The sequence below is a fragment of the Elephas maximus genome, chromosome 5 (genome assembly GCF_024166365.1).
Source record: "Elephas maximus indicus isolate mEleMax1 chromosome 5, mEleMax1 primary haplotype, whole genome shotgun sequence".
NCBI classification, from domain to species: Eukaryota; Metazoa; Chordata; class Mammalia; order Proboscidea; family Elephantidae; genus Elephas; species Elephas maximus.
Window position 1 is genome coordinate 138,603,922 of NC_064823.1, and position 27,361 is coordinate 138,631,282.

Below are 27,361 nucleotides of genomic sequence, written 5' to 3' on the forward strand. Positions count from 1 at the left end.
AATGGTGACAACAGTAATGTCTAAAACCAAAAATAAATAAATAAATAAAGTTCTCCTTGGTAATATCAGAAGTTTGCCATTTTGAAAAAGGAGATTCATACATTTGGACTTGAGTGGAATGTCATCTAAAGAAATGGCACAAGGCAGTAGGCCCTGTGTAATTTAGGCCACTCATACTTAGATGTAAATTAAGGCACAGAAGGTGAATCTGACCCATGGTTAAAACACACCGCCAATGTTTAGGGGTCAGGCTGTTACACGTAAGGTTAATTAATTTTTTCAGGGCACCAGAATATACTATGAAGTGTCTTGGAAGTAGTAATTTCATAAGAGTAATTTCAAGAAGGAATTTATTCATCTCACATTGGTGAAAAATGTAGCTGTAGAAGGTACCATAATTTACTCCTTTTGAATAAAATTTCCTACACTATGCTGGAAACTTGCTCATTGGACCCCCATGTAAAACCACTGTAAAAATGTTCATTTGCTAATATGAAAATTACACGATAGCTTCCCTCAGTAACCTTAGATGTAGCTAAGTGTTTGTGCAGGTTAGAAATCTTTTTTGTTTTTTCTGGTTGGGCCATTTTAAGAACTTTTAGGTAGCAACTTGAAATGAATACCATAAGTTCAAGGATTTCTTTCATATATTAAAGCATGGTATTCAAATATATGCATTAATATATTAATTTATCTGTGTATTTTTATTTGTTTGTATATTCATATATTTAATAAATATTTAATAAATGGTCTGTTGAAACTCACTATAGAACATTAGCAAGGTTAAAAATTAATCAGCAAGATTTTATGTTTAAGGTAGTTATAAACTGTATGATTCCACTGTGTGCTTCGGAGTCAATTCCGATGCAAAGCAACTATATATGACAGAGTAGAACTGCCCCATAATGTTTCCCAGGCTATAGTCTTTATGGAAGCAGATCAATTTAGAGCAGCTGATGGGTTCAAACTGCTGACCTTTGGTTAGCGGCCAAGTGCTTAACTATTGTGCTACCAGGGCTCCTTATAAGCTATATGTGCACACACACCAATTTAGGGGTAAAAAAATAAAATGAATAGCATTTAAAATAATTAAAATGAGTAACACATATACCATTGTTACATGTTGCAGAAATCCTAAGCTGCGTTTTTTGCAATTCGTACTTTTTCAATGAATTTAAATCTCCCTAGATTTATGTGCTTTTCAGTGTATAATCATTTTGATTGCATCAATAAATCCTCAGAAATTCAAATAATTCTTATAAACAGTCACCACATACCTGTCACTTGTCACAGTCTGGGTTTATGACATTTAAGGAGTGGTTTTCACTTGCTTTCTGGACACTTCCCTGTTCTTCGGATGAGACGATGCTGTGAAAGTCACATCCAGCTGAACCTTGGGGCAAATAGGCCTGAGCAATTTACCTAGAGCCCATAGCAATCCAAGCCATGACTGATACGTCTGTATTGGGAAAGCAGAAGACCGAGCAGAGGCAAGAAACATTTCTGAGGACGGAATTTCAAATTCTCATGGAATCCAGACTTTATGGAGCCATGGAGGCTGGATGAACCCCTGAAACTACTGCCCTGAGATAATCTTTAAACCTAAACAAAAATATCCCCTGAGGTCTTCTTTAAACCAAACCATAGTTTAGCTTAACTCGTAAAGAATGTCTGCCTTGAGCATTGTGCTCTTTTAAGAACTATCTGTATGGGATCAAACTGATAACCATAACAAGAAAAATAGGAAGCTTAGGGGGCAGTGAGTTTATGTTAATGGGGAAGGAACAACTTGGAAAAGGAGGGTGAGAATTGCTGCACAGCTTGAAGAATGTAAATCAGTGTCACTGAATTATACATGTAGAAATTTTTGAACTGGTGTATGTTCTACTGTGTATATTCTTAACAACAACAACAAAAAAGAAATTAGAAAAAAGAAATACTTCTGAGTGACATAGGCAGTGTTTGGCAATTGGTGGGTAGGAAAAGGAACTATACAAATACAGCTAGCTCCAAGGTCAGCAAAGGAAATTAGGAAGGTGTGAGTAGTAAGCTGAATAATAATAATAAAAACCAAACCCACTGCCAGCAAGTTGATTCTGACTCATAGCTACCCTATAGGACAGAGTAGAACTGCCCCATAACGTTTCTAAGGAGCGCCTGGTGGATTCAAACTGCTGACCTTTTGGTTAGCAGCCGTAGTAATTAAAACCACTGCACCACCAGGGTTTCCAAACTGAATAACAGCCCCCAAAATATCAGGCCCTATTCCCCGGAATCTGTAAATGTTACCTTATATGGCAAAAGGATTTTGCAGGTGTGATTAAGTTATGGATCTTGAGATGGGGGAGATTATCCTGGATTATCCAAGTGGAATTTAAATGCAAATCGTGTATATCCTTTAAAGAGGAAGACAGAGGGAAACTTGCCACAAAAAGGAGAAGAGAAGGCAATATGACTCTACAGAGGCAGAGATTGCAATGATGCTGCCACTAGCTAAGGGATTCCAGGAGCCACCAAAGGCTGGAAGGATTCTATCCAGAAGCTCCAAAGGAATGTGAACGTGACAACACCTTGATATCAGCCCAGTGAAACCCACCTTGGACTTCTGACCTTCAGGAATACAAAGGAATAAATGGGGGTTGTTTTAAACCACTAAACTTGTGGTAATTTGTTACAGCAGCCATAGGAACTAGTACAGTGTGCTCACAGATCTAGAATGGAGGAGAAAGAAAAGCAGTGTTGATCCAGCAGCCAGAGGGAAAGACAGCTTGAGAGAGGGCTGTGACCAATAGAGCCGCATGCTGCAGAGGGGACAGAGGAGGGGAATTGAAAAGGGAACAGTTCTTCTAGTGACCCAGAGGTCACTGAATGGCATAAGGCTTTGGTGGTTCAGTGGTAGAATTCTCACCTTTCATTCAGGAGAACTGGGTGTGGTTCCAGCCAGCGGCCACCCATCTGCCAGTGGTGGCTTTCCTGTTGCTATGATACTGAAGAGGTGTCAGCAGAGCTTCTAGACTAAGACAGACTAGGAAGAAAGGCCTGGCTATCTACTTCTGAAAATCAGCCAGTGAATGCCCAGTGGATCACAACAGTCCAGATAGCAACTGATCATGGGGATGGAACAGAACCAGGCAGTATTTTGTTCCTTTGTGCATGGTGTTGGGGGCCAACTAGATGGCAGTTAACAATAACAAACAAAGGTGTGAGTCAAGGTCAGGAAATGGAGGCAGTGGATGTAGGCTCCTAGGTCCACAAGTTAGTGAAGGAAAGGACAGACAAGCTGATATGGAGTGCTAATGTCTTCAAGGTTGCATATCTTTTTTCTTTTTAAATTTTATTGTTTTAGGTGAAGGTTTACAGTGCAAATTAGTTTTTCATTCAAAAATTTATACACAAATTGTTTTGTGACATTAGTTGCCTTCCCCACATTGTGTGAGCAGTGTCCCCCTTTCCCTTTCCACACTGGGTTCTCCACATCCATTCGTCCAGTTTTTTTGTCCCTTCTTGCCTTCTTGTCTTTGCTTTTGGGCAGGTGTTGCCCATTTGGTCTTGTATACTTGATAGAACTAAGAAGAACATTCCCCTCGTGCGTTATTGTTTGTTTTATAGACCTGTCTAGTCTTTGGCTGAAAGGTATACTTCAGGAGTGGCTTCAGTTCTGAGTTAGCAGGGTATCCCTGGACCATAGTCTTGGGGGTTCCTCCAGTCTCTGTCAGACCAGTAAGTCTGTTCTTTTTTTGTGAATTTGAATTTTGTTGTATATTTTTCTCCCACTCTGTCTGGGACCCTCTACTGTGATCCTTGTCAGAACGGTCAGTGGTGGTAGCTGGGCACCATCTAGTTCTTCTGGGCTCAGGCTGGTGGAGGCTGTAGTTCATGTGGTCCATTAGTTTTTTGGACTAATATTCTCGCACCTTTGGTTTTCTTCATTCCCCTTTGCTCCAAACGTGCTGGGACCAATAGATGTATCTTAGATGGCAGCTTGCATGATTTTAGGACCCCAGATGCTACTCACCAAAGTGGGTTGTAGAATATTTTCTTTATGAATTAGTTACACCAATTGATCTAGATGTCCACTGAAATCATGATCCCCAGCCCTCAGCCCCAGTAACTCGGTTCCTCAAGGTGTTTGATGTGTCTAGGAAGCTTCTATGACTTTGTCTTGATCAAGTTGTGCTGACTTCCCCTATATTGTGTGTTGTCTTTCTCTTCACCAAAACACTTGTCTGCTATCTAGTTGATGATTTCCTCTTCCCTGCCCTCCCCTCCCTCGTAACCATCAAAGATTATTTTTTTCTGTGTGTTACCCTTTTCTTGGGTTTTTGTAATAGCGGTCTCATACAATATTTGTCTTTTTGTGATTGACTTATTTCAATCAGCATAATGCCCTCCAGATTCATCCATGTTGTGAGATGCATCAAAGATTCGTCATTGTTCTTTTATCGTTGCATAGTATTTCATTGTGTGTATATACCATAATTTGTTTAACCATTCATTTGTTGATGGACACTTAGGTTGTTTCCATCTTTTTGATATTTTGACTAATGCTGCAATGAACATGGGTGTGCATATGTCTGTTTGTGTGACAGCTCTTATTTCTTTAGGATATATTCCTAGGAGTGGAGTTGCTGGATGGTATGGTATTTCTATTTCTAGCTTTTTAAGAAGGCTCCATATCGTTTTCTGTAGTGGTTGTACCATTTTACATTCCCACCAACAGTGCATAAGAGATCCAACCTCCCCGCAGCCTCTCCAAAATTTGTTACTTTCCATTTTTTCTGCCAGTAATTTTAGGGTGAGATGGTATCTCATTGTGGTTTTGATTTGCATTTCTCTAATGGAAACCCTGGTGGCATAGTAGTTAGGTGCTACAGCTGCTAACCAAGAGGTTGGCAGTTTGAATCCGCCAGGTGCTCCTTGGAAACTCTATGGGGCAGTTCTACTCTGTCCTGTAGGGTCACTATGAGTCGGAATCAACTCGATGGCAGTGGGATTGGTTTTTGGTTTAATGGCTGATGATCGCGAGCATTTCCTAATGTGTCTGTTAGCTGCCTGAATGTCTTCTTTGGTGAAGTGTCTGTTCATCTCCTTTGCCCATTTTTTAGTTGGACTATTTGTCTTTTTGTTATTGAGGTGTCAAAGTATTCTACAGATTTTAGAGATTAGACCCTTGTAGGATATGCCGTAGCCAAAATTTTTTTCCCAGTCTGTAGGTCTCTTTTGCTTTTTCTGGTGAAATCTTTTGATGATCATAAGTGTTCAGTTTTTAGGAGCTCCCAGTTATTTAGTTTGTCTTCTGGTGTTTGTGCATTGTTAGTTATTCTTTATGCCATGTATTAGGGCTCCTAGTATTGTCTTTTTTTTCTTTTTCTTCCATGATCTTTATCATTTTAGGTTTTATATTTAGGTCTTTGATCCATTTTGAGTTAGCTTTTGTATATGGTATGAGGTATAGGTCCTGTTTCATTTTTTTTACAGATGAACATCCAATTTTGCCAGCACCATTTGTTAAAAGACTGTTTTTTCCCTATTTAATGGACTTTGATCCTTTATCAAAGATCAGCAGACCACAGGTGGATGGATTTCCATTTGGGTTTCAATTCTGTTCCATTGGTCTACGTGTCTGTCCTTATACTAGTACCAGGCTATCTTGACTCCCGTGACTGTATAGTAGGTTTTGAGATCAGGTAGTGTGAGGCTTCCTATTTGTTCTTTTTCTTCAATAATGCTTTGGTTATCCAGGGCCTCTTTCCTTTCCATATAAAGTTGTATATCTAATTTTTTTAACCAGTCAGTCATACAAGCACATATTTAAAAGTTCACACTGCACAGAAAGGTATAAAGTTAAGCCTTCTCCCACCCTTCCGCCACTGACCCTAGATCTACTCCCCAGGGGCAACATACAATTTTTAGTTAATATCACCAGAAAAAATTTTACAACTGGGTAAGGGTATCTATATACACAATCCCCTAGTGATGGGTACTCAGATTCTTATCAGGTTTTTGCTATTAAAAATAATGTTGTGGTGAGCATCTAGGTATATATGTCTTAATTTGTTTGGGCTAATATTCATATTCATAGATAGATTACTAATGAATTACTGGGTCAAGGGTAAATGCATTTACAGTTGCAATAGATGTTGCCCAAATGCTCCATAAAAGGGCTTTTCTGGTTTTTATTCTCTTTATGAATGTATGCCATGCCAGTTTCCCCACATCCTCACCAACACCGAGTTTTATCAAACGCTTTAATTTCTGCCAATCTAGGAGATGAAGACCCGCATCTTGTGATTTAGATTTCTTTAATTATGAGTGATATTATGACTCTTTTGGTATGTTTGCTGTCCACGTGTATTTCTTTTCCTTTGAATTGTCTGTTTTCATTCAACACTTAAAAAATATCTGTTGAAAATCTTGGAGCATTCAAATGAACAAATAAATTCTACACCCAGTAACGTGGCTAAATCTCACAAACATAATGCTGAGCCAAAGCTGCCAGACACGGAAGAATACATGCAGTATGATTCTGTCTACATCGAGTTCAAGACCACGCACAGATCTTCTTCAGTGTTCAAAGTCAGGGCAGTGCTTGGCTGTGGCAGAGGAGAAGTGACTTGCAAGGGGAGAAGGTTTGTTTGTGGAGAGCTGGGAATGCTTTATTATTTCGTGTCCTGGTTGCTAGATACGTGGGCACCATCACTTTGTGAAGATTCACAGAGCCATATAATTTGTGAACTTCTTTGTATATATGTTATGCTGTTGCTGATGGTAGGTGCCGTTGAGTTAACTGCAACTCATAGCAACCCCCGTGACAGTAGAACTCCCCCATAGGGTTTCCTAGGCTATAATCTTTATGGAAACAGATTATACTTTCATAAGAAAAAAAAGAAATGAACTTTTAAAAAATATTCTTGAATGTGCCAGACACTAAATTAAACACTGTGAACAAGTCAATTAAAGCCCCTGCTCTCATGAACTTACATTCTAGAATAAAACCTGTAAAATGGCGTAGTGCAGTGCCTAGCACAGAGAAGCATTCAGCAAGTGTTAGCTATTACGATTATGTTTACAAAGGGGAGAAACTGAACAGTGCATGTAAGAACCTAATGATAGCATAGAATGGCTGGTTGTTGTTAGTTGCCATTGAGTTGGCTCCAACTCACGGCAACCCTATGTACAACAGAACAAAAATTTCCCCCACCCTGCACCATCTTCTTGATTGTATGCGGGAGTTCGCTGCCGTGGCCACTGTGTTTTGAGTGCCTTCCAACTTAGGAGGCTCATCTTCTGGCACCACATCAGACAATATTCTGTTGTGATCCATAAGGTTTTCCTTGGCTGATTTTTGGAAGTAGGTTGCCAGGCCTTTCTTCCTAGTCTATCTTAGTCTGCACGCTCTGCTGAAACCCGTCCACCATGGATGACCCTGCTGGTATTTGAAATACTAGTGGCATAGCTTCCAGCGTCATAGCAACACGCAAGCCACCACAGTAGGACAAACTGACATGCAGGTGGTGGTGGTGAAGGGGTTAAAAAAAAAAAAGCCAAATCCGTTTCTGTGGAGTCGATTCCGATTCTGACTCAAAACGACACTATAGGACAGAGTAGAACTGCCCCATAGGGTTTCCAAGGAGCTGCTGGTGGGTTCGAAGTGTCTGCTTTTGGGTTTGCAGCTGACTGCTTAACCACTGTACCACCAGGGCTCCGAAGGGGTTTAGGGGTAGCAATATGTCATTTTACTTGAAATTGAGGAAACATCAAGCATCTGCATCAACAGATAGGTGCTGATGGAGAGTCTCGGGGAAGGGCCCCAAACCTCTCCCAAACTGCGCCCCCTGCCTCTCACCCTGGAGGCGGCCAGAACCTCTTTGCATTACTAAGGAGTCCCATGTCTTTCCTACCTTGGGGAGTGGAGCAGAGATAACCAGGTGCCTGAAAAGGACAAACGATGAACCTGCCCAAATAGTTCCTTTTCCTCCACTAATAATGCAATAATCACCGGTGTGCTGGGCTTCTTCTTTAACTGGGGTCCTGGGCCCCGCACCTGGGGGAGACGGTGTGGGAGGGCGACATGTTTTCTTTCCTCTGAGGCCCTATGACAGTGGGTTGGAGGGAAGCTGGGAGGAGAGGGGAATTGCAGGCTGACTTCCTGCCAGAGGTTGATGCTGTCCTTGTTCTGTTTTCAGGGGAGGTTCAAAAGCAAGAGCAAGATGAAAGGTGTGCCGCAGCCGAGGTGTTGACGGCACCAGAGGATGCGGGGAGGCTCGCTGTCAACTCCCCAGCAAATCAGAACCCCGGGAACCAGCGCAAGCACTTTCATCCTTCATTACCCCAGTTACCTTCTGAGGAAGAAATAAACAGGCTTGGAAGGGAAATAATTAAACTGACAAAGGAACAGGCAGCTGCAGAGCCAGAAGGGGACAGGAGGGAGAGCCCTGAGAGTCCCGTGGAGGGCCAGAGGAACGAGGTGGGGCCATCCCTGCTGGGCCTGGCCTCCCAGGGAGAGCTCTCCAAATCTTGCCCGGACTCCTCTGAGGCCAGCCAGCCAGCGCCCAGAAATCCCACACCTGAAGATGGCAGTGGGACCTCAGAGGGTGGAGGGCCGAGGAGCACCGTGAAAACATGAAGGGAAAGAGACTGAATACGATGACATATTGAAGGCACTGGGAACAGAAGAGAATAAAGCATCAGAACCCGCCGAAGTCTCTTCCTCCTAACACACCTCCGAGTCTGCCAGTGAGAAAACACCCCAGTCCTGTTGCAAACTGTGAATATTCTGATGCCAGTACAGTCTGATTTATTAAATGCGGGTCCTCAAGCTTCTCCGTGTCATCTCTTTCTGCTGAAGATACACTGCTGTGAACATGGCGAGGCCCAGGAATCGTGCTCGTCATATGGCTGGTTCTCCACATTCGTCTTTTCTTGTCAGCATTTGTTTTATTAGCGATAAGATGTTTTTCTATTAGCGCTTAATGTTGTCGATCAAAATTATGGGAAGAGCTTGAAACGATGGGGTTTTTAATCAGGTCCCGTCTTTGTAACTGTGCGGCGTCTGGAGAGAAAGGTGTAATTGAGCACAATGGGTCCACAGGGCCCTGTTACACTTCATCATGTCAGGGCCCCCAAGGACCTCCCGGCCTGGGTGTTTGGCAGCCTGCCTACAGCGCTGTCTGTCACGCAGGCTTTGGAGGCTGGGCTTCTGGCGTGAAATCCGCAGCCCCTGTTGAGGCCTGCCTTCTGACTGCAAGAGCTGGTTTTCCAGCCTAAAATTCCAGAGATTAATTGATCTAGAGTGATTGGGGTGGGGAGAAGGGAACTCCTAGTGGTGTTTTGAGTTGTTATTTCCAAGATGAGAGGAGAGGCAGCTGTTGTTAGCTGCCCTGCTGTGGAGCCTGGCCCTGACTCATGGCGACTCCACACACAACAGAGTGGAACACTGCCTGGTCCTGTGCCATGCCCCTGATTGGTTGCAGATTGGACCGTTGTGATCTGTAGGGTATTCATTGGCTGAAGATGAGAGGGAGAATCTGGAAATGCTGGCTCTCACCTTTCAACCTGTGATGCATATAGGATTTTCTGGCCATTTGGGGTTTGGAGAGCCCTGGTGGCGCAGTGGGTAAGCGCTCAGCTGCTAACCAAAAGGTCGGCAGTTCGAATCCACCAGTCTCTCCTTGGAAACCCTATGGGGCAGTTACATTCTCTCCTGTAGAGTCGCTGTGAGTCAGAATTGGTGCAACAGCAGTGGGTTTTGTGGTTTGGAAGGATTTAGCTGCTTAGGGCCAGTCCAGTTTTCCCAAACCACCTGAAACCTTGAACCTTCACACATTCCATACAATCTTATGGCTGCCTCTCCTGTGCCAGGTGCTGGGATTTTAAAGATAAGACACAAAGCTCATGGCCCTAGAGGGCAGAGAGATGGAAAAACAAGATAATTTCATTATAGCACAGTTAAAGAGACCAGTGGAGTCCCTGGGTGGTGCAAATGGTTAACATGCTCAGCTGCTAACTGAAAGGCTGATGGTTTGGGTCTACCCAGAGATGCCTCAGAAGAAAGGCCTGGTGATCTACTTCCAAAATACCAGCCATTGAAAACCCTGTGGAGCACAGCTCTACTCTGACACACATGGAGGCCCCCCAAGTCAAACTCGATTCAACGGCAACTGCTTTTAAGGACAGTGGAGCAGAGTACAAGGTCCGGGGATGAGAAAGGAGGGAGTGGCCACTCCCACTTGGTTCTTTCCTTTGGAATAAAAATTAGCTTTTCTAGGCAGCATCTGGCACCGCAGAAAATTGAAGGATCATCAAACGATAGCCCTGTCTTTGACCTGGACTCAGGCCGTCTCTCCAGGAAGGCCTGATGCGAGATCCTAAAGCTCCAACCATCCCTGAGAACAGAATCACTCCTTTAAGAGACCCTCTGGCAGGAAAAAGAGGGACTCCCAAGGTGGTTGGGGTTGAGAATTCATCCTAAAAACAGGATATTTAGTCCCTGGGTAGTGCAGACGGTTAAGCATTCGACTAAGAGCTGAAAGGTTGACAGTTCAAACCCACCAAGAGGTGCCTTGGAAGAAAGGTCCGGCAATCTGATTCCAAAAGGTCATGCTTTGGAAAAAACTATGGAGCAGTTCTACTCTGCACAGATGGGGTCGTCATGAGTAGGAACCGACTGGACAGCAACTAAAAATAGGATGTTTATACCAGGCTTGCGATCCTAGATGTGAAACCTACACATGGGTGGCCAGGCTTCCCTGACACTCCCCTGTCCAATTTTGTTTCTTGGTGTCACTCTACTCGCAGTGAAGGTAGGAGCCCCATCAGATTTTATGTGGTCTCACTCTGAATGGGGCAACCTGCAGACAAGAAGTCCCAGTCCTTTGTCAGATACACACGGGGGCGGGGTGGGGGGACGTCCAGCTGCTTTCTTCCCACTCACCAGAGGTCACCCCATCTAGCAAAAGGGGGTACATGTCAGAGTCAGTTCATTGGTGCTCCTGGTGAGGTGGACATGCCATCACCCCCCACCCCACTGTCACTCACACCACTCCATTCACCCCTCTGTGCTCCAGCCTCCCACTCAGCCCTACCCCCACAACTTCTCTTTTAGGGAGTCCCTTCTGTAGCTGCAGTGCTTACTCCAGCCAGCAGCCACAGAAATTATATTCTTGCTGGACTAGGCCTTAACTGTCTGCAAATGTCCAAAACTGCTGCACAGGATGCCAGAGCCACCACAAGAAAACACAGCCAAATTTAATACAATAATAATAAAAAGGAAAATCTCCCCCAGCAAAGGCTCTGGTTTTGACACACAGTCTGCCAGGTGCATGTCTTTAGGGCCCATTCATCGCCTTCTGGAAAACAGAGCTTATAAAAAAAAAAAAAAAAACTCCAGTAAATTCCATCACAGTCAGGAAAACAGCAGTGAGTTCCGGAGAGTTTGGGTGGGGGGAAGTGGGGCGATAACGTAAACGCCTGTGTTATCAGATGGAATTGGGGCCAACGAGTTGATCCTGGCACATGTGTAGCCATGACAATACCCTGTGTATACATGTGACCCTGTCCCACCTCTGGATCCCAACCCAACATGACTCTTCTGTTCCAAAGACATTAAAGAGAGTTCCAGCAATTACCTATAGTTGTCATTGGTCGTTTTTAGAGTCATTCTGAAAGCCTGCAGTATTCTTTCCCTACTCCACTAAACCCTGCATTAGTCAGGATACTGTCAGCTGGGAGTCACACTTAACAAAATTAAACAATTTTAACAAAATTAAACAATTTTAACAAAATTAAACAATAGGGAAGTGAATTATATTACATAACAAGAACTTCAGCGGTAGGACAGTTCCAGAGCTGGTTCATTAAAGAAAGTCATCAAGGTTCTGGGTTTCCATCTTTCTGTTCTGCCTGCCTTGGTGTCAGCTACGCCCTCATGATACCAAGATGGCTTCAACAGCTCCAGGCATTGCCTGTTTTCATAGCTGTGTCCAAAGGCTAAGGAAGTTTCGCTCTACATGTGTGTGTTTTAAGAGCAAAAAAACCCAGTTCCTATCACATTTCAGTGGTCATGGTTGTCACATGCCTATGCCTAAACAAATCCCTGGCAAGGAGGATGGAATTACTGTGACAGCTTTAGGTTCATCAAGTTTCACCCTCTGGATTGGGGACATGTAGCCTCTAAAAGATGAATGCCAACACAAAATCTGGGCTTGGGAAGTTTTCAAGAGTCAGGAATAGATTTGAGTCCTAACTATGCCAATAACTGAGTTGTTCTGATACCGGCATGTATTTTTTCTTTTTTTTTTCCCTTAAATAGTCAGAATATTATGTTACTGATGAGTTTAGAGTTGGGGGCAGGGGTAATGGCTGTTTGTTAAGAAACATGCCATCTCTTCTCCTCCATGGCTCCTTTATGATCTGTCCTATTTTGTAGCGGGAATGTTCCTACATTTACTTACCTATTCAGGTGTGTCAGTCCTTCCATTATTTTTCCAGCTGGGTTGCCAGCAGAACGCAAAGCAGTCTGGATAAATGAAACAGAGCTGACAGGTCTCTTAATGAAAGCTTCTTTGCAAACTCTGCATTTCTCTGGATCGCTCTGTATCTGAGAGCCTTTAGGTGTGGATTTTTACATATGAGTTGTTTGTTGTTCTTTTAATTAACACCCATGGAAATGGACTGGTTTTTGTAAGCCAGGCATTTCTCATCCCTGACTCCTTTTTCCAGACCTTCTCTGTCAACCTTTCTCTCCCCTCTTCTGCCTCTCTTCTACACCTTGAACTTCTATCCCCCGAGGCCTCTCTAGGAAGCTCCTGATGGCATTTAGCTCAGTCCCCACTGAAACCTCTTCCAGGTTGGCAATCTCACGCAAGCTAAATTAGTTTCCTATCAGCCCCATCTCTGAGCTCTTACTGCCAAACACACACCACCATCACGGATCCGAAGTGCTAAAAAAGAAAAAGCTCTGATATCAGGCATTTACATGTCCGGGTGAATTGCTCAGTATGTCATCCCTACTTAAGTATTTGTACTCCAACTTGCCATGTGGCTTAAAATGTTTGAGCTCTGCTTTCAGGAATTTCAAAGACCAACTGACTTGGTAACTGAGGTCGTCTTCCCCGTCTCTTTAAAATCACAGCATGAGTTTGCACCTCTTGGTTTGCTGCTGCTTCAAGAAAAAGGGCTCTGTTCTGGCTTCCAGGTCCCAAGGTGGCACAAAGGGTTTGAGATCGGCTACTAACCTGAAGGTCGGTGGTTCAAACCCACCTAGCAGCTCTGCAGAGGAAAGGCCTGGCAATCTGCTTCTATAAAGATTACAGCCAAAAAACCCCTATAGAGCAGTTCTGCTCTAGCACATTGGGGTCGCCATGAGTCTGAATTGACTCAATGGCAACGGATTTGGTTTTTGGTTTTTTCTCCTGGCTTCGTCATTTTCCTGCAGCCCTGTGGATGGCTTGCTACTATGCCTCTCTTTGCAGAAGGTCTCTATTTGAGCCCCTTCTCCCTCAGCTTTTGTTCTGGAAGCTTCCATACGGAACACTCCTCCTCTCTAATAATTTTGAGAATACCTTTAGATGGCTCCAGTTAGGATGTCAGAAAGCCAAAGGATTCCCCTCAACTCACTACTTTAAAATATTCCTTCTTTTTTTTTCCCAGATGTCTTTCTGCACAGAGGAAATTTTAATGATCAGAGAAGTGCAATTGGGAGCTCAGTGGTGAATCTGATTAGAAACGAGAAGCAGAAAAAAATAAGAAAGGCCCGTCTCTCAATATTATGATTGCTCACGAAAACAAAACAAGTTGAGAGCATGAAGGCAATTTAAAATGATAGGTATAAATGTGCTGCCTTACAACCATATCACTTCTTTACTAAATGAGGTTTTTTTTTTTTTTTAGTGCAGAGAGGGAAAATTTGCACAATACTGAAAAGTTTAACTTGCTGGAGTCTATGTGAGTTTAGGAATATATTTTGGGATCTTAGCCTGGACCAGCGATAGCCTATTTAAAACAATTGGCTTTTTTATTTTTTTAAACCAGCCTATATGTTGTAGTTTTATTTAAAGAAAGAACAAACTTCTATTTATTTGGATTCTATGACTACCATGTATCATAATTCTATCTTTTTTTGTTACCTGCAATAAAAATCAGGTGATTTTTCTAATGTAGATGATTAATTGTCTTTATCATTTGCGTCTTTCTCTGCTATTCACCCTCCCTGCCGGTCGAGCATAGGCCAGGCATTGCTTCGAACATATTATAGCGACTTATCAGTTGCAATCTGTCACCTAAAAGCCTCTGACCATATGGTAGTCATGAAAAATATGGAGAATGTAAAGATTTTATGCGTTCAGTCAAAAGCACTGAATCCAAAATCAGTTGGTTTATTTCCTGCAGTCTTTCAAGTTGACCAAAGCACGGGCTGATTTGTTCTATTTTCTTAATGTTTTTAGTATTTCTGTATCTACGCACTGAAAAGCCCCACTCGGAAAAAAAAATGCACTGCAATTCTGAGAAAAAGCTTATCCTAAACATCTAAAGATAGCATTTCTAATTATTGTCTACATTGTGTTTAAACCGTGCAAACTCGAGCATTCTTCTCACTTTACCAGCTGTGTCTAGGTAGAGTCATTACATCAAACGCTTCTAATTTTACAAAAAGAAATCAAAACAAGTGTGTGTTTTAAGTCCCAGTGACAAATGCAAACCCTGTGAGTCAAATAGGCAAACTGATTAGCAAGCTGGCTGGGAAGTCAAAATAGCAAATACAAGGAGATTAAGAAAATAGATGTGTAAGAGGAAAGAAGTAAAAATAGTCCCCAGGGCCAAGTGGGGTCCAATGGGCGGGCTTGGTGGCACTCAGAAGGTCCTCTGCCAAGATCCAGACGCCTGCCCCCTACGGCCCACAATCTTCCCTTCCCCTTAGGTCCCTCCCTGCAAGTAATCAATCTCAGAGCTGAGATTACAGAGTTCATGTCATCCAGCTGCTCGGTGGATGCAGAAACCACTCCCACGAATCTAAAACATTTACTTTATTCCTTCTAGTGCATGACACTCACTAGCCTACCAGTTACCAGTTGCCATCAAGTCAATTCCAACTCACGGCAACCCCCTGTGTGCCAGAGCAGAACTGTGCTCCATAGAAGTAGACTGCCAGGTCTTTCTTCCAAGGCACCCCTGAGTGGACTCAAACTTCCAGCCTTACGGTTAACAGCCAAGCACACTAACCGTTTGCACCACTCAAGGGCTCCCACTACCTTCTACCTTACAAGATAGCCCAATCCGTTAGTAGACAGTGATTTTTCTGATTTTAGCCATTGTAATTAATTAGAGCTAACATCTAAATCTTATTAGAGGCACATGCTATGCTACACACTTTTCATGAATGCACTTGAATTAATCTATGAATACACTTGATTTAATCCTCAGAACAATCCAATGAAATGGCTTTATTTTACAGAAGGTGAAACTTAAGCTCAGAGAGGTTAAGTGGCTTGCTCAGGTCATATAGCTCCTAAGTGGCAGAGCTGGGATTCAAACCAGCCTTTCTATATGAGCTTGAGCTCTTGACCACCGTGTTTCATGCATTCCTTTACCCTTACCAGTACCAGTTGTCATCAAGTTGATTCCAACTTATGGCAACCCAACCTGTGTCACAGTAGCGCCACACTCCATAGGGTTTTCATGCCTGCGACTTTTTGGAAGCAGATCACCAGGTTTTTCTTCCGTGCTGCCTCTGGGCGAGCTGATCACCAACCTTCGGCTAGTAGTTAAGTGCTTTACCATTGGCACCACATGGGGACTCCTTTTACCTTACCCTTAACCCACTGCCATTGAGTTAATTCTCACTCATAGCAACCCTGTAGGACAGGGTAGAAGTGCCCCATAGGGTTTCCTGGGTTGAAATCTTTACTGAATCAGACTGCTACATCTTTCTCCCATGGAGTGGCTGGTGGGTTTGAACCACTAACCTTTTGGTTAGCAGTCAAGCGTTTTAACCACTGCACTACCAGTGAACTATCATTTGCCATCCTATTGTTTCCTTTCTTCTTTTTGGCTCTCTGGAGCTCCATAAAACAGTTTATCAATCCCATTCCTATTAATTGACAGAGCAGAAATGGGGGGTGAGATTCAGGGCATAAGGGAGCTGATGGGGGACTACAGGGGTATCTCTTCAGCTCTGTCTAAGGGGGCCAAGGGCAGTGAAGAGAGAAATCAAGAACTAAAGAAAAGCAATAAGAAGCACCAACTTCCTTCTGCAAAGTAAGTCCGAACCCTCCCTGATTGTCCCGAAATAATTTATAATCTGGGCAGCAGAGTAGAAGATGGGGGGATGGGGGGTTGGCATTTTCTTCCTCTCCCCCGTGTGTCCCTATGTAATTGCAGCTTCACTGCCACCACTTTTAATTGTGGGGATGAGCAAACATGTTTATTTGAGATCAGAATATTTAACGACTTGGCTTGTTAACGCCCTTTCAGTGCTGACCTGTATAGTTCAAGTTAATATTCCAAACCAGTATGTTGAGAAACAGTTGGTGGAGCAAAGTCACCAGGCAATAGCCTTTCTCTCCAGTTGTCGCTTGGGTTCAAGGAAAGATTTTAAAATAACAAGTTAAGTCCTAGTTAGGGGTAAAAATAACACTGAGGACAGGTTTCTGGCTGGGGTTCAGTTTGAGTCACTGCCTCATGAGTCTAGGAGAAATAGAAACTGCCTCCAAGAAAGAAGAAAAAAACAAACAACCAGTTGCCCTTGAGTCAATTCCAACTCATGGTGACCCCATGCATATGAGCAGAATTGTGCTCCATAGGGTTCTCACTGGCTCATCTTTTTGAAAGTAGATCATGAGGCCTCTTTTCAGAGGTGCTTCTGGGTAGACTCAACATCCAACCTTTTGGTTAGCAGCAAAGCATGTTAACCATTTGTATCACCCAGGGACTCCACCTCAGACAAACCAGGGTGGAAAGACCACACCTCGCAAGTGAGTCTACCCCACCAAAAAAACAAAAACCCAGACCAGTTGCCAACCAGTAGATTCTGACTCACGGTGACCCATGTGTGCAGAGTAGAACTGCACTCCAACAGTTCTCAACACTGTGACCTTTGAGAAGCAGGTTGCCAGGCCTTTCTTTAAAGGTGTCTCTGGGTAGGTTCTAACTGCTAAGCTTTTGGTTAGTAGTCGAGTGCTCACAACTGATTGTGCCATCCAGGGAGTTACAAAGTTACTACAAATCCAGTTATTCAGTAAAATGAAGAGGTATATTCAAGACTAGTCCGTGTATAGGTTAGAATTTTTAAAAAAGGAGGCTGAACTCAAACAAATCTTAATCAAAATTAACCACCTTTGGTCCCCACTACTTTGACCTGCCTTTTCATCAAGAAGAGCATTGTCGTAATTGTGGAGAATGCAGACAACTCCAGATACCAACGCCAATCTCCCTGGAACTTCACCAGTCTCCTCTTCATGACCCTGTCTCCACCATCTGGGATGTGGACCTAGGCTGCACTTGCAGGCAAAGGTGAGAAGCCACAGGCCAAGATGCTTTGGTGCACTAAATTCCCTCCCAAGCCAATGGTGCCAGCATCACAATCACCAGGAAGTTTATTGCAGATAGATTGCCTCTTCTCCCTTCGAACTCTATGGCTCTTGGATGGACCCTGGGAAGCTGCTTCCTTTTTTTTTTTTAATTTCCCTTAACGATTCTGGTCCTCCTCATCTTGGGAGTCACACAGAGGCTGAATACTGTTGCCAGTAAATGAGTAGGACTGGGGTGTAAGCAAACTCCGGTTCTGCTGGAATTTGGGAAGTATCTTTGGCATCTCCAAAAAATAGCTCAGCCCCAGAGAGAAGTTTCAAACAAACAAAACAAGTAACCCAGGGCCTGGCGCAGGACTGAACTGCTGAGTTTTTAATACGCAACACCAAGACTGCAACCCCAAAAGGAGCAGCTCTCCGCTGGTGGCAGAAAACAGCTGAGGTTGCGGGGCAGGGAGCCTAACTTCCGGCTACAGGAATGGGCCAGCCGCCCAACAGCAGTGGTGACGGGGAGAGGGGGACCCTTTAGGGCACCTTAGGAGTCTCACAGCACCTAGGAGGAACCTAAAGGCAAATGGTGGGGGAAGGGGGTCCTCAGGGCAGAGTGAGGTCTCAGGACTCATGGGGGTCAAGATGGAAAGGGAACACCGGGGGCCTGGGAGGCCCTCAGGGAGGATGGGGTACTTCACTAGTCTGGGACCCTCAGGGCACCTGGTGTGGGAGGTGGTGGTTCAGGATGGAGGGGGTGTCTCAGCATACTTGGGGATACCTCAGGGTGGAGGGAGTTTCGGGGCTCAAGGGGAGACCTCGGCCACAGTGGAGAGGAGACTTCAGGGTGGAGAGGGGTCTCAGGGCGCATGGAGGGAACTCGGCCTAGTCAGGTCTCGGTGCACAGAGCGGGGGTATCAGGGTGCAGTGGGGAAGAACTCAAGACAGTGAGAGGTCGCGGTGCACAGAACGAGTCTCAAGGCGCGGAGAGGGTCTCGGGGCGCACGGAAGGTATGATCTCCTGGCTCCTGCAGGGCCCAGAACGCTCAGGCAGCCTTGCACTCGTTCTCGCGCCACCGCTTCTTGCGCTCAGCATGTTTCTGAGCCTGGCGCGCCCACGGCTCAGGCCCGCACACGCCCACCACGCAGCAGGCCAGCCGGGGGCCCGCGTTGCCGTTCTCCACGCTGGCCTGGTCGCCGCCGCGGCCCAGGTCATCCTGGCCCGCGTGCACCACGACTGCGCGGCCCACGATCGAATGGGGGCCGACGAGCGAGGCGTTGAGGCCCGTGCGGTACTTCCAGAGGCTACCGTCGCGGACCCAGAAGTTGCCGAAGTCGCCCGGGTGCTGCGGATGCGGCACGCCCAGCGGGTTGTAGTGGGGCCCAGTGGCCTCGCAGCCCTGGCTCACGTCCCCGAACTGGTGCACGTGGATGGCGCGGGCGGAGCCGTTGTGCTCTGCGGTGAAGCCTTCCAGGTCCAGGAAGGCCTCGAGCTTGGCGCCGGGCGCCAGCTGCCGGAAGAGGACGAGGCCAGTGACCCGCGGCTGCGCAGCGCCTAGCGAGGCGGATGGCTGCACGCTGCAGGCGGCGTAGAGGTCGGCGCCCGGCCCGCCGTCCCTCGCCCCCCGGTGCGTGAGCGCCTGCCATATCTCCCTCACCTTGACGTGCATGTCGCGGATTTGCTCTGCCGTGTTGGAACCGGGCTCCGCCGTGTCGGTATCCATATCGGTAGAGGCGCGGGCCGCCAGGAGCAGGAAGGAACACAGCAGCGCCAGCATGGTGGAGGACACCTGCGGCAAGGGCGGAACGAGGCTTTGTCACTCTAAACATGGAATCTCAGGGACTCCATTAACATCGGACCCAATCCTCCCTGTCCTCCCGCCCCCCCGCCCGCCCCCCAAGGCCGTTCTGGTCCTGCGTGCCTTCATTAGTTCGGCACACATTTCTTCAGGGCCTACTGTGTGCCAGGCACTGTGTTAGATGCTGTTGTCGCAAAGATGGATGAAACAAGATCCTAGCTGTCAAGAAACTCACAGGGATCCTTCTGAACCACAAATGTGATCATGGCCCTCCGTGATTAAAACCCTTCAGCGACTGCCTTTACCTTCAGGATCCAGTCCAATCTCCACGGTCTGGCAGGGTCTCAGGAGGCATGGGGCGGAGGTTCTCATGGCTCTTCAAGGCCTACTCCTGCCCTCCTCTCCCCAGCCTCATCTCTTGCCTCTCTCATTCTACATTCTACCTTATAACCACGCACAAGACTCGCCGTCCGCCCTTCTTGGTCTTTGCACACCGCCCTCTCTCTCAAACACCGTTTCCCCTCTTCTCTGCCATACTCGGTAAACTTGGAGCTTTTTTAAGACAGAAATTCAGTTTTGTTCATCCATATCCCCAGCACCTAGGCCCACACCTGGCAATATTGTTGTTGTTAGCTACCACCAAGTCATTCCAACTCATGGCAACCCCTGACTCATGGTGACCCCGTGCACAGTGGGACAAAACACTACCCAGTCCTACACACCTTCATGATTGGTTGTGAATCAGATCATTGTGATGCATAGGGTTTTCACTGGCTGATTTTCGGAAGCAGATCGCCAGACCTTTTTCCCTAGGGTTTCTTAGTCTGGAAGCTCTGCTTAAAGCTGTTCAGCAACATAAAACACGCAAGAAGTGTGGTGGCTGCACGTGAGGTGCATGGACTGGGAATTGAACCTGGGTCTCCCACATGGAAGATGAGAATCTACCACTGAACCACCACCAACCCTACATGTGGCAATACCAAACCAAAAAACCAAACCTGTTGCCATCGTTGAGTCAATTCTGACTGATAGTTACCCTATAGGATAGAGTAGAATTGCCTGATAGGTTTTCCAAGGAGTGGCTGGAGGATTTGAACTGCTGACCTTTTGGTTAGCAGCTGAGCTGTTAAGTATTGCACCACCAGGGCTCCCATGGCAATAGGAGACTTTTAATATGTGATTGTTGAATGAAGAGCTAAAAAATCTGAGGGGTAGGGACAGACATGCCATCAAATCCCAACACAATCCTATGATGCTCTCATGAAGATAGAGCCTTGTTCTGGGTAAGGACAGAGGAGGTGGTGCCCATCTCTCTGGGGGACTCCCGGAAATCTTCTCAGAGGAGGCGAGAGTTGAGGTGGGCCCCACAAGCTGAGTAGGAGTTTTTCAGCTGAGTCGGGTAGCAAGGCCATTTCAGGCAGGAGCCACAACATGACTATGTTCACAAGCTGTGAACAGGCACAGTTTGTTTTGGGGATGGTGGGAAGTTTAGTGTGGCAGATACATGACCTGCAATATGAGGCAGGTGTTGAGGCTCGCCTCAAGAGGAATACGAGCCAAGGGCTGAAAGTCTGGGTTTGCAATGCTAAGGAGTGGATATTAACCAGTCGGAGGGTGCTGGTGGGAGTTTTTAAGCAGAGAAGTGGCTGATGAGGTAGTTTTTAGTTCATTCAGTGTGGCAGGAGAAAGGATGTGGACTGGGGAATACAGAGGAGGGGGCATGGGAGGTGGCCCAGGGAGAGATGGAGACACAGAGAAGCAGGAACAGTCAGCAGGCACACCAAGCCAGAATGGTAAGGGCTTGTCTGCGATAGAGGCCGCAAAGATAGAGGAGGGCGTGGGTTTGGGAGACATCTTGGGTAGCAGTGGCGGGAAGGAAGGAGATAGAGGAGTTGAAGAGGACTCAGACTCCTGGCAGGGGACACTAGGCTAATGGCGACCCCAAGTGTTGCAGAGTAGAACTGCTCCATAGGGTTTCAATGGCTGTGACCTTTCGGAAGCAGAACACCAGGGCTTTCTTCTGAGGCACGTCTGGTGGGTTTCGAACTGTCGATCTTTCAGTTAGTAGTCTAGTGCTTCATCATTTGCACCACCCAGGGAATCTGTGGTGGTACCAGAATCCAAGAAATGGAGAAAAAAGTTGAGTTCTACTTGGGCCTGCAGAGGATGAGATGCTGGTGGGTGCCCAGGTGGGGATGTTTGGCAGACAGGTGGCAACATGGGTCTGGCACTTGGAAGAGGCAGTGTAGCTGGCAGGGGTTCTCAGTGTTGGCCACACATCAGATTCTGGCCTTTAAAATCATATATCCAGACCCCACCTCCAAGAGATTCTGAGTCAGTGGGCTTGGCTTTTTTTTTCAAGCTCCATTGAAGATTCTGGGGTGTAGCCAAGGGTTTTGAAGTCAGACTCTGTGGTGCAGTGAACTACTTCATGCGGTCCTTCTAGTCATAGTCTTTGTAACTCCCACGAAATGACTGTGTAGGTGAGGTGCTGGTAGCCCACCAAGGGGATTGGATAGCTTGTTCATAATGTAAATAAGGTGCGTGATACCCTTGTGGGTGTGGGACCATGCAAATAGAGTGTATGGGGTACCCTATGGAGGGGATTGGTCGGTTTTGCCATCCTGCTAGGCTTAAAGTGAGCCATCCAGAGGCAAGAAGGAAAGATCTAACTGCCATTGAGAAAGAAGATCCAGGAGCGAAGCATGTCCTTTGAACCCAAGATCCCTGTTCTGAGAAAGCAACTAGAACCAGGAGACCGAGAGAGAGCTGTAATACCAAAGATGGCAAGAAGTGGCAGCAGTAGCAGAGGTAGGAGACGATCAGGAGATGGCGCAGCAAGCTTCGCAGCCCACAGAGCAAGGAAGCTGAGGACCTTGGGGCGAGAGGCTTGCTGGCAGAGTAGGGTGCCTCTGAGCACTTGGTGGAGCTAGATTTGCTAACCCTTGGAGCTGAAGCTGAATGCCTTGAGGCCAAGGCTAACTGGTGGAATGGGGTGCCTCTGGGCACTTCTCAGCAGAGCTAAAAGAGCTTTTTAAGGCTTGCCAGAGTAGGGTGGAGGCCAGGCCGAGGGGCCCAGGGGTGGAGAGAGACCTGCCTGCACGGATGGCTGAGAAGAGGCTGTCCTGATCGGAGAACTGTAGCTTGAGCATTCCTGAACCTGAATTTTAACCTGTAACTTCCCCAATAAACCCCTTAACCGTGACTATTGTCTGTGAGTTCTGCATGGCCATTGCAACGAATTATCAAGCTCAGCAGAAAAGTAGAGAGTGCTGTGGAAGAAACAGCTAGTATAAGAATTGGTTAAAAGGTTGGAGAGAGGAGGCATGTCTGACCTCCACCTCACAGGACTCAGCCTTGGGCTGTTGATCTTGATTCTTCTTCCCCCTTGTGAAGTTAGAGGAAGAAGCCAGACATCCCTGCCTCTCCATTCTTACAGGCCCCAGATTCAAAGCCCAATTGCAACATATACAAACTGTGAGACCATGGCGAAGTGACTGACTCTCTCTTTGCTTCAAGTTTCTGACCTGTAGAATAAGGTTGGTTAATACCACTGAGGATCACGGTGGGGATTAAATGAGATATTGCATGCCAGGCTCTTCTCACATTTTAAAGTCTGTCCACAGGGATCAATGCTGCCTCCAAAGAACTGGTTTGAGTGTCAATTTCACTTCCAAGGGCTTCTTCCACCCCCAAAGCTGGTACCATTTTAAAAATAAACTCCAGGATTGAGTATTTATTCTTTACATAGCGATTGTTGTTAGGTGCCATTGAGTCGGTTCCAACTCATAGTGACCCTGTGCACAATAGAATGAAACACTATCTGGTTCTGCGCCATCCTCACAATTGTTTCTATGCTTGAGTCCATTGTGGCAGCCACTGTGTTAATCCATCTTGTTGAGGGTCTTCCTCTTTTTAGCTGACCCTCTGCTTTCTATAATCTAACCACTACAGAAAGGCAATTTAGTTTGGTGATTACAAGAATGGGTTCTGGAACTCATTGCCTGCATCTGAAGGCTGCCTGTGCCACTTACTCTCTAAAAAAAAAACCAAACCCATTGCTTTGAGTCGATGTCAACTCATCCCGGCAGCCCCATGTGTTACAGAGACAGTAGAACTGCTCCCTAGGGTTTTCTTGACTGTAATCTTTATGGAAGCAGATAGAACCGCCAATCCTTAGGTTAGTAGTTGAGCGCAAACTGTTTGCACCACCAGGCTACTTTCTAAGGGTTAGCTATTTCTGTTATTTTTATTGCAAAGTAGCAAAGGAAATGCTGGACTGTAGCCTCCAGATCAGCTTCATTTCCTCTCTGAGCCTTAGTTTTCTCATCTGCGAACAGGGATTGTAATACCTTAGTGGCTGGCTATAAGGCTGAAAGGAGACAAGTATAATTGCTAATGTCTATTAAACACATGTACCCCTGGTGGCTCAGTGGTTAAGAGCTCGACTGCTAACCAAAAAGTCAGCAGTTGGAATCCTACAGCCGCTGTCTGGAAATCCTATGGGGGCAGCTCTACTCTGTCCTATAGGGTTGTTATGAGTCGGAATTGACTCGAAGGCAATTTTTTTGTTGTTGCTGTTAAACGCATGTGCCAGCACCGTTAAGCACTTTACGTGTTAATTCATTTAAGCCTCACAAGAACCCTATGCGGTCAGTGCTATCGTTATCTCCATTCTAAAGTGAAGAAAACTGAGGTGCAGAGAAGTGAAGTGACTTGCCCAAAGTCACACATACGGTCAGTAGCTGGGACAAGAGGAGAAGGTGTGCAGTCTGCTCCAGAGCCAGGGCCCTATCTGCGGAAAATAGCGCCTATGGCAATTAGTTTTGAATTGCTGAATGATCTTGTACAGCTGGCGATGGTAATAGTGACGGCCAATAGAAGCTGCTCATTAGCGCCCCTCCTCAAAAGGTGCCCAGGGCATGCCCCCTACCTGCCAAGCTTCAGTGACGCCTCTGTCACAGCCCATGCTTTCAGCACCACAGTGCACAGCTCTCTTTCCTAAGGCACATAGCACAGAGCCTGGCACACACATAGAAGGTTCTCAGTAAATGGCAGCTCTTAGTTATCGGACAGAAACTGCAGCTAGAGATGGATTGCTGGGCCATCAGCAGAGAGATACCAGTGAAGTCTCTGGAGGAGCAGGGACCAGGGAAAAACTCCAGGAAGGAGCAGCTAGAGAGATGGGAGGAGACTCAGAGAAAATGACATCAAAGAAACACCTCCGAAGTGGCCCTGGTGCAATGTTGCTACTGGAAGGTAGTGGGGGAGGGCATGGGGGGATATACCTTCCATCCTCAGCAGCCCCCTCACCTCCTAAGGCAGCTCGGCCACGCAGGGGGGCTCTGCTGATTGGAAAATTCTTCCTGAATGCTGTTGTTAGCTGCCGTTGAGTCAGCTGGATTCATAGTGACCCCATGCACAACTGAAGAAAATTCTGCCCACTGTGATCCCTAGGGTTTTCATTGGCTGATTTTCAAAGTACATTGCCAGGCCTTTCTTCCCGGTCCATCTCAGTCTGGAAGCTGTTCAGCGTCATAGCAACACGGAAGGCTCTACTGACAGAAAAGTGGGTGGTGACTACGCATGAGGTGCATTGGCCAGGATTTGAACCTGGTTCTCCTGCATGGAGGGGGAGAATTGTGCCACTGAACCACCACTGCCCCCTTTCCCTGAATAGCACAGAGCAGAAACAGATTGTTTGGGGTGTGTCAATGAAGCTTCTCTTTGATGAATGTCTACAGTTAACATTCTAAGGAGATGCATTTCCTTTAAAGCATGAAGACGATTCTTTCTCAAACCCCAGTAAGCTCCAACTCCTTGTTTCTTAAGCCTGTAACTCCTCTGTCCTTCGAGGCTCCCCTGCATAGTCTTCCACTGAATTTGAGCTTGGGTGACCAAGGGTTTACTGAGAGCCTGAGGTGGGTCAGGAGGGGGAAAACAAGGTTATCAGAGAAGGGGGATGGGGCCCTTGTCCTAAACCAAGGGAAGGTAGGGAGCTTTGCCTCCTTTCTGGGTCGGTATATGTGAAAAATATGATCCTCCTACAGCCTTCGGAATTTTTTTTTTTAATCTCTCGGCACACTCCCAGAAGGAGCCAGTGTGGTAACCCTGAGCAGCTGGCTAGGCCCTCCCCTTTGTGCTTTCCCTAAATGGGTGGCTTTGCAGAGCACCTTCTTTTCCTTAGGGAGTCCCTGGGTGACACCAACGGTTAACACTCTCACTGCTAACCGAAAGACTGGAGGTTCAAGTCCACCCAGAGACACCTCAGAAGACAGGCCTGGAAATCTATTTGCAAAAAATCAGGCATCGAAAACCCTATGGAACGCAGTTCTACTGTGACACACATGGGGTCGATGGCAGTTGGTTTTTGCTCCTCCTTGGCAGTCCCTGACATCCAAGCCACACAACATCTAGAAAGGCAGGGTTCATCACTTGAGTTTTTTTCCTTTTTTTTCCCCCCCTAAAAATAAAGTTCCCTTGGACTGGCCTTGGCAGGTCCAAAGGAAGAACCATTTCTTTGGCCCCCATCGCCCTCCTGAGCCCCCCCACCCACCTCCCCACTGACCCCCATCAGTGCAGCCCAGCACTGTCATTCTGCGTTTCTCCCTGAAGAAGATAATCAAATACTTTTCAAAGAAGGGGCCCATTTCCCCATCCTGGCTTCAAACTCTTAGTAAGCATACTCTGAGAAGAATGAAAGGAACTGCCACATGGCACCCACCTTTCCAGCTCTTCCAAAATAACTTGCCCTCCTGGAAAGTGAGGAGCAGCACCCAGACAGCGGCAGGAACATAGGCTGACTCCAGAAGCCAGACTGTTTGTGGGAGTACAGGAAATCCAGCCCAGGGGAGTGGTCAGCTGCCTGAGGGAACGAGGTCAATGGGCTGGTTCAGGGAGGGAAAAGCAAGCCAGACTTTCTTGCAGTTAAAGTGCCTCATCTCCTCTTCCTCTGTCCCAGGGTTCCCTTGCCAAGAATTTCTTTTTGTGACTTTACCAGCTTGTGCAGACGTAGCCAGTGACCTTCAGCACGCAGCAGGGGAATAAAAATCAGAGAGAAAATAGCCTGTTTGGAGAGGCGTACAATGGCCTTTTTATTGAAAGGCCTTTTGCTTTTCCCCCGATTTCCTCAGCCGTTGACTTATTTTTGTTGGATGCAACTATTTAAGATGGAGATGGGCACCTCGCACATATGCGTGATTTTTTTCCAGAATTGTGCCCAAAAGAACCAACAAATCTGTCTCAAAAGAAATACATCCAGAATGCTCATTAGAAGCAAGGGTGGCAAGACTTCATTTCACATGCTTTGAACATATCGGGAGGGACAAGTCCCCAGAGAAGGACATCATGCTTGGTAGAGTAGAGGGTCAGTGAAAAAGGGGAAGACCCTCAACGAGATGAATAAACACAGTGGCTACAGCAGTGGGCTCAAGCATGGCGGCAATTGTAAGAATGGCGCAGGACCTGGCAGTGTTTCGTTCTGTTGTATACAAGGTCGCTATGAGTCAGAACCTACTCAATGGCACCTAATGACAGCAACAACAACTTAAGATGGAAACGGACACCTCACACATGTGTGTGATGTCTTCTCCGGAGTTGTGCTGCTACACCTTGGAGAGGACTCCCTGCGTGGCACAAATGATTAAGCACTATTAGCCCAAAGTCTGGTGGTTTGAGCCCACCCTGAGGTGCCTCAGAAGACAGACTTGGCAATCTGTTTCTGGCAGGTCACAGCCTTGAAAACCCCATGGAGCAAGTTCTACTCTACACACACAGGGTCAACATGAGTTGAAATTGACTTGACAGCAACTAACAACAACAACGTCTTGGAGATGTGAGGGGTGGTGGGGTGTAGCGGTTACACACTCAGCCTGCTGAGTCCCAGCTTTGTCACTCCCTAACTGTGTTCCTGGGCCATCTGCTCCACCTCCCTGTCCTCACCTGTGCAATGTGGACACAATGCTGTCCACCTCACAAGATCGCTGTGAAGACCAAATAAGATAAACTTATATGTGTGCTAACCCAGTGCCCGGCACACAGTCACACTAA

At 46.3% G+C, this 27,361-nt stretch overlaps 2 protein-coding genes across 5 annotated transcripts in view; one reads left to right on the forward strand and one right to left on the reverse strand.

Moving 5' to 3' along the window:
• CCDC149 (coiled-coil domain containing 149) overlaps positions 1-11,613 on the forward strand; it is a 194,754-nt gene extending 183,141 nt beyond the window's left edge. For all 3 annotated transcript variants that reach the window (XM_049886425.1, XM_049886424.1, XM_049886423.1), the window contains one exon: positions 8,187-11,613. In XM_049886425.1, the coding sequence (XP_049742382.1) occupies positions 8,187-8,626 (440 nt within the window). In that variant the 3' untranslated portion in view covers positions 8,627-11,613. The remainder of the gene's footprint in view (positions 1-8,186) is intronic.
• Positions 11,614-26,171, reverse strand: SOD3 (superoxide dismutase 3). Of its 2 annotated transcripts, XM_049886430.1 has the most exons (3): positions 26,037-26,171; positions 19,172-19,303; positions 11,614-19,024 (listed from the first exon to the last, which is right to left on the reverse strand). In XM_049886430.1, the coding sequence occupies exons 1-3, from the start codon at positions 26,106-26,108 to the stop codon at positions 18,560-18,562; spliced, it is 669 nt and encodes a 222-aa protein (XP_049742387.1). In that variant the 5' UTR covers positions 26,109-26,171; the 3' UTR covers positions 11,614-18,559. The 2 variants fall into 2 exon arrangements, with proteins under 2 accessions (XP_049742387.1, XP_049742386.1); XM_049886429.1 differs by having other exon boundaries at positions 11,614-19,303; positions 26,037-26,162.
• Between the last annotated feature and the right edge of the window lie 1,190 nt (positions 26,172-27,361).

Excerpts from the sequence above, each read along its gene's own strand:
- SOD3 (XM_049886429.1), bottom strand. The coding sequence starts at position 26,108 with ATGTTCCTGCCGCTGTCTGGGTGCTGCTCCTCACTTTCCAGGAGGGCA. Across the intron at positions 19,304-26,036 it reads ATTTTGGAAGAGCTGGAAAG|GTGTCCTCCACCATGCTGGC; the intron begins GTGGGTGCCATG and ends CCCTTGCCGCAG.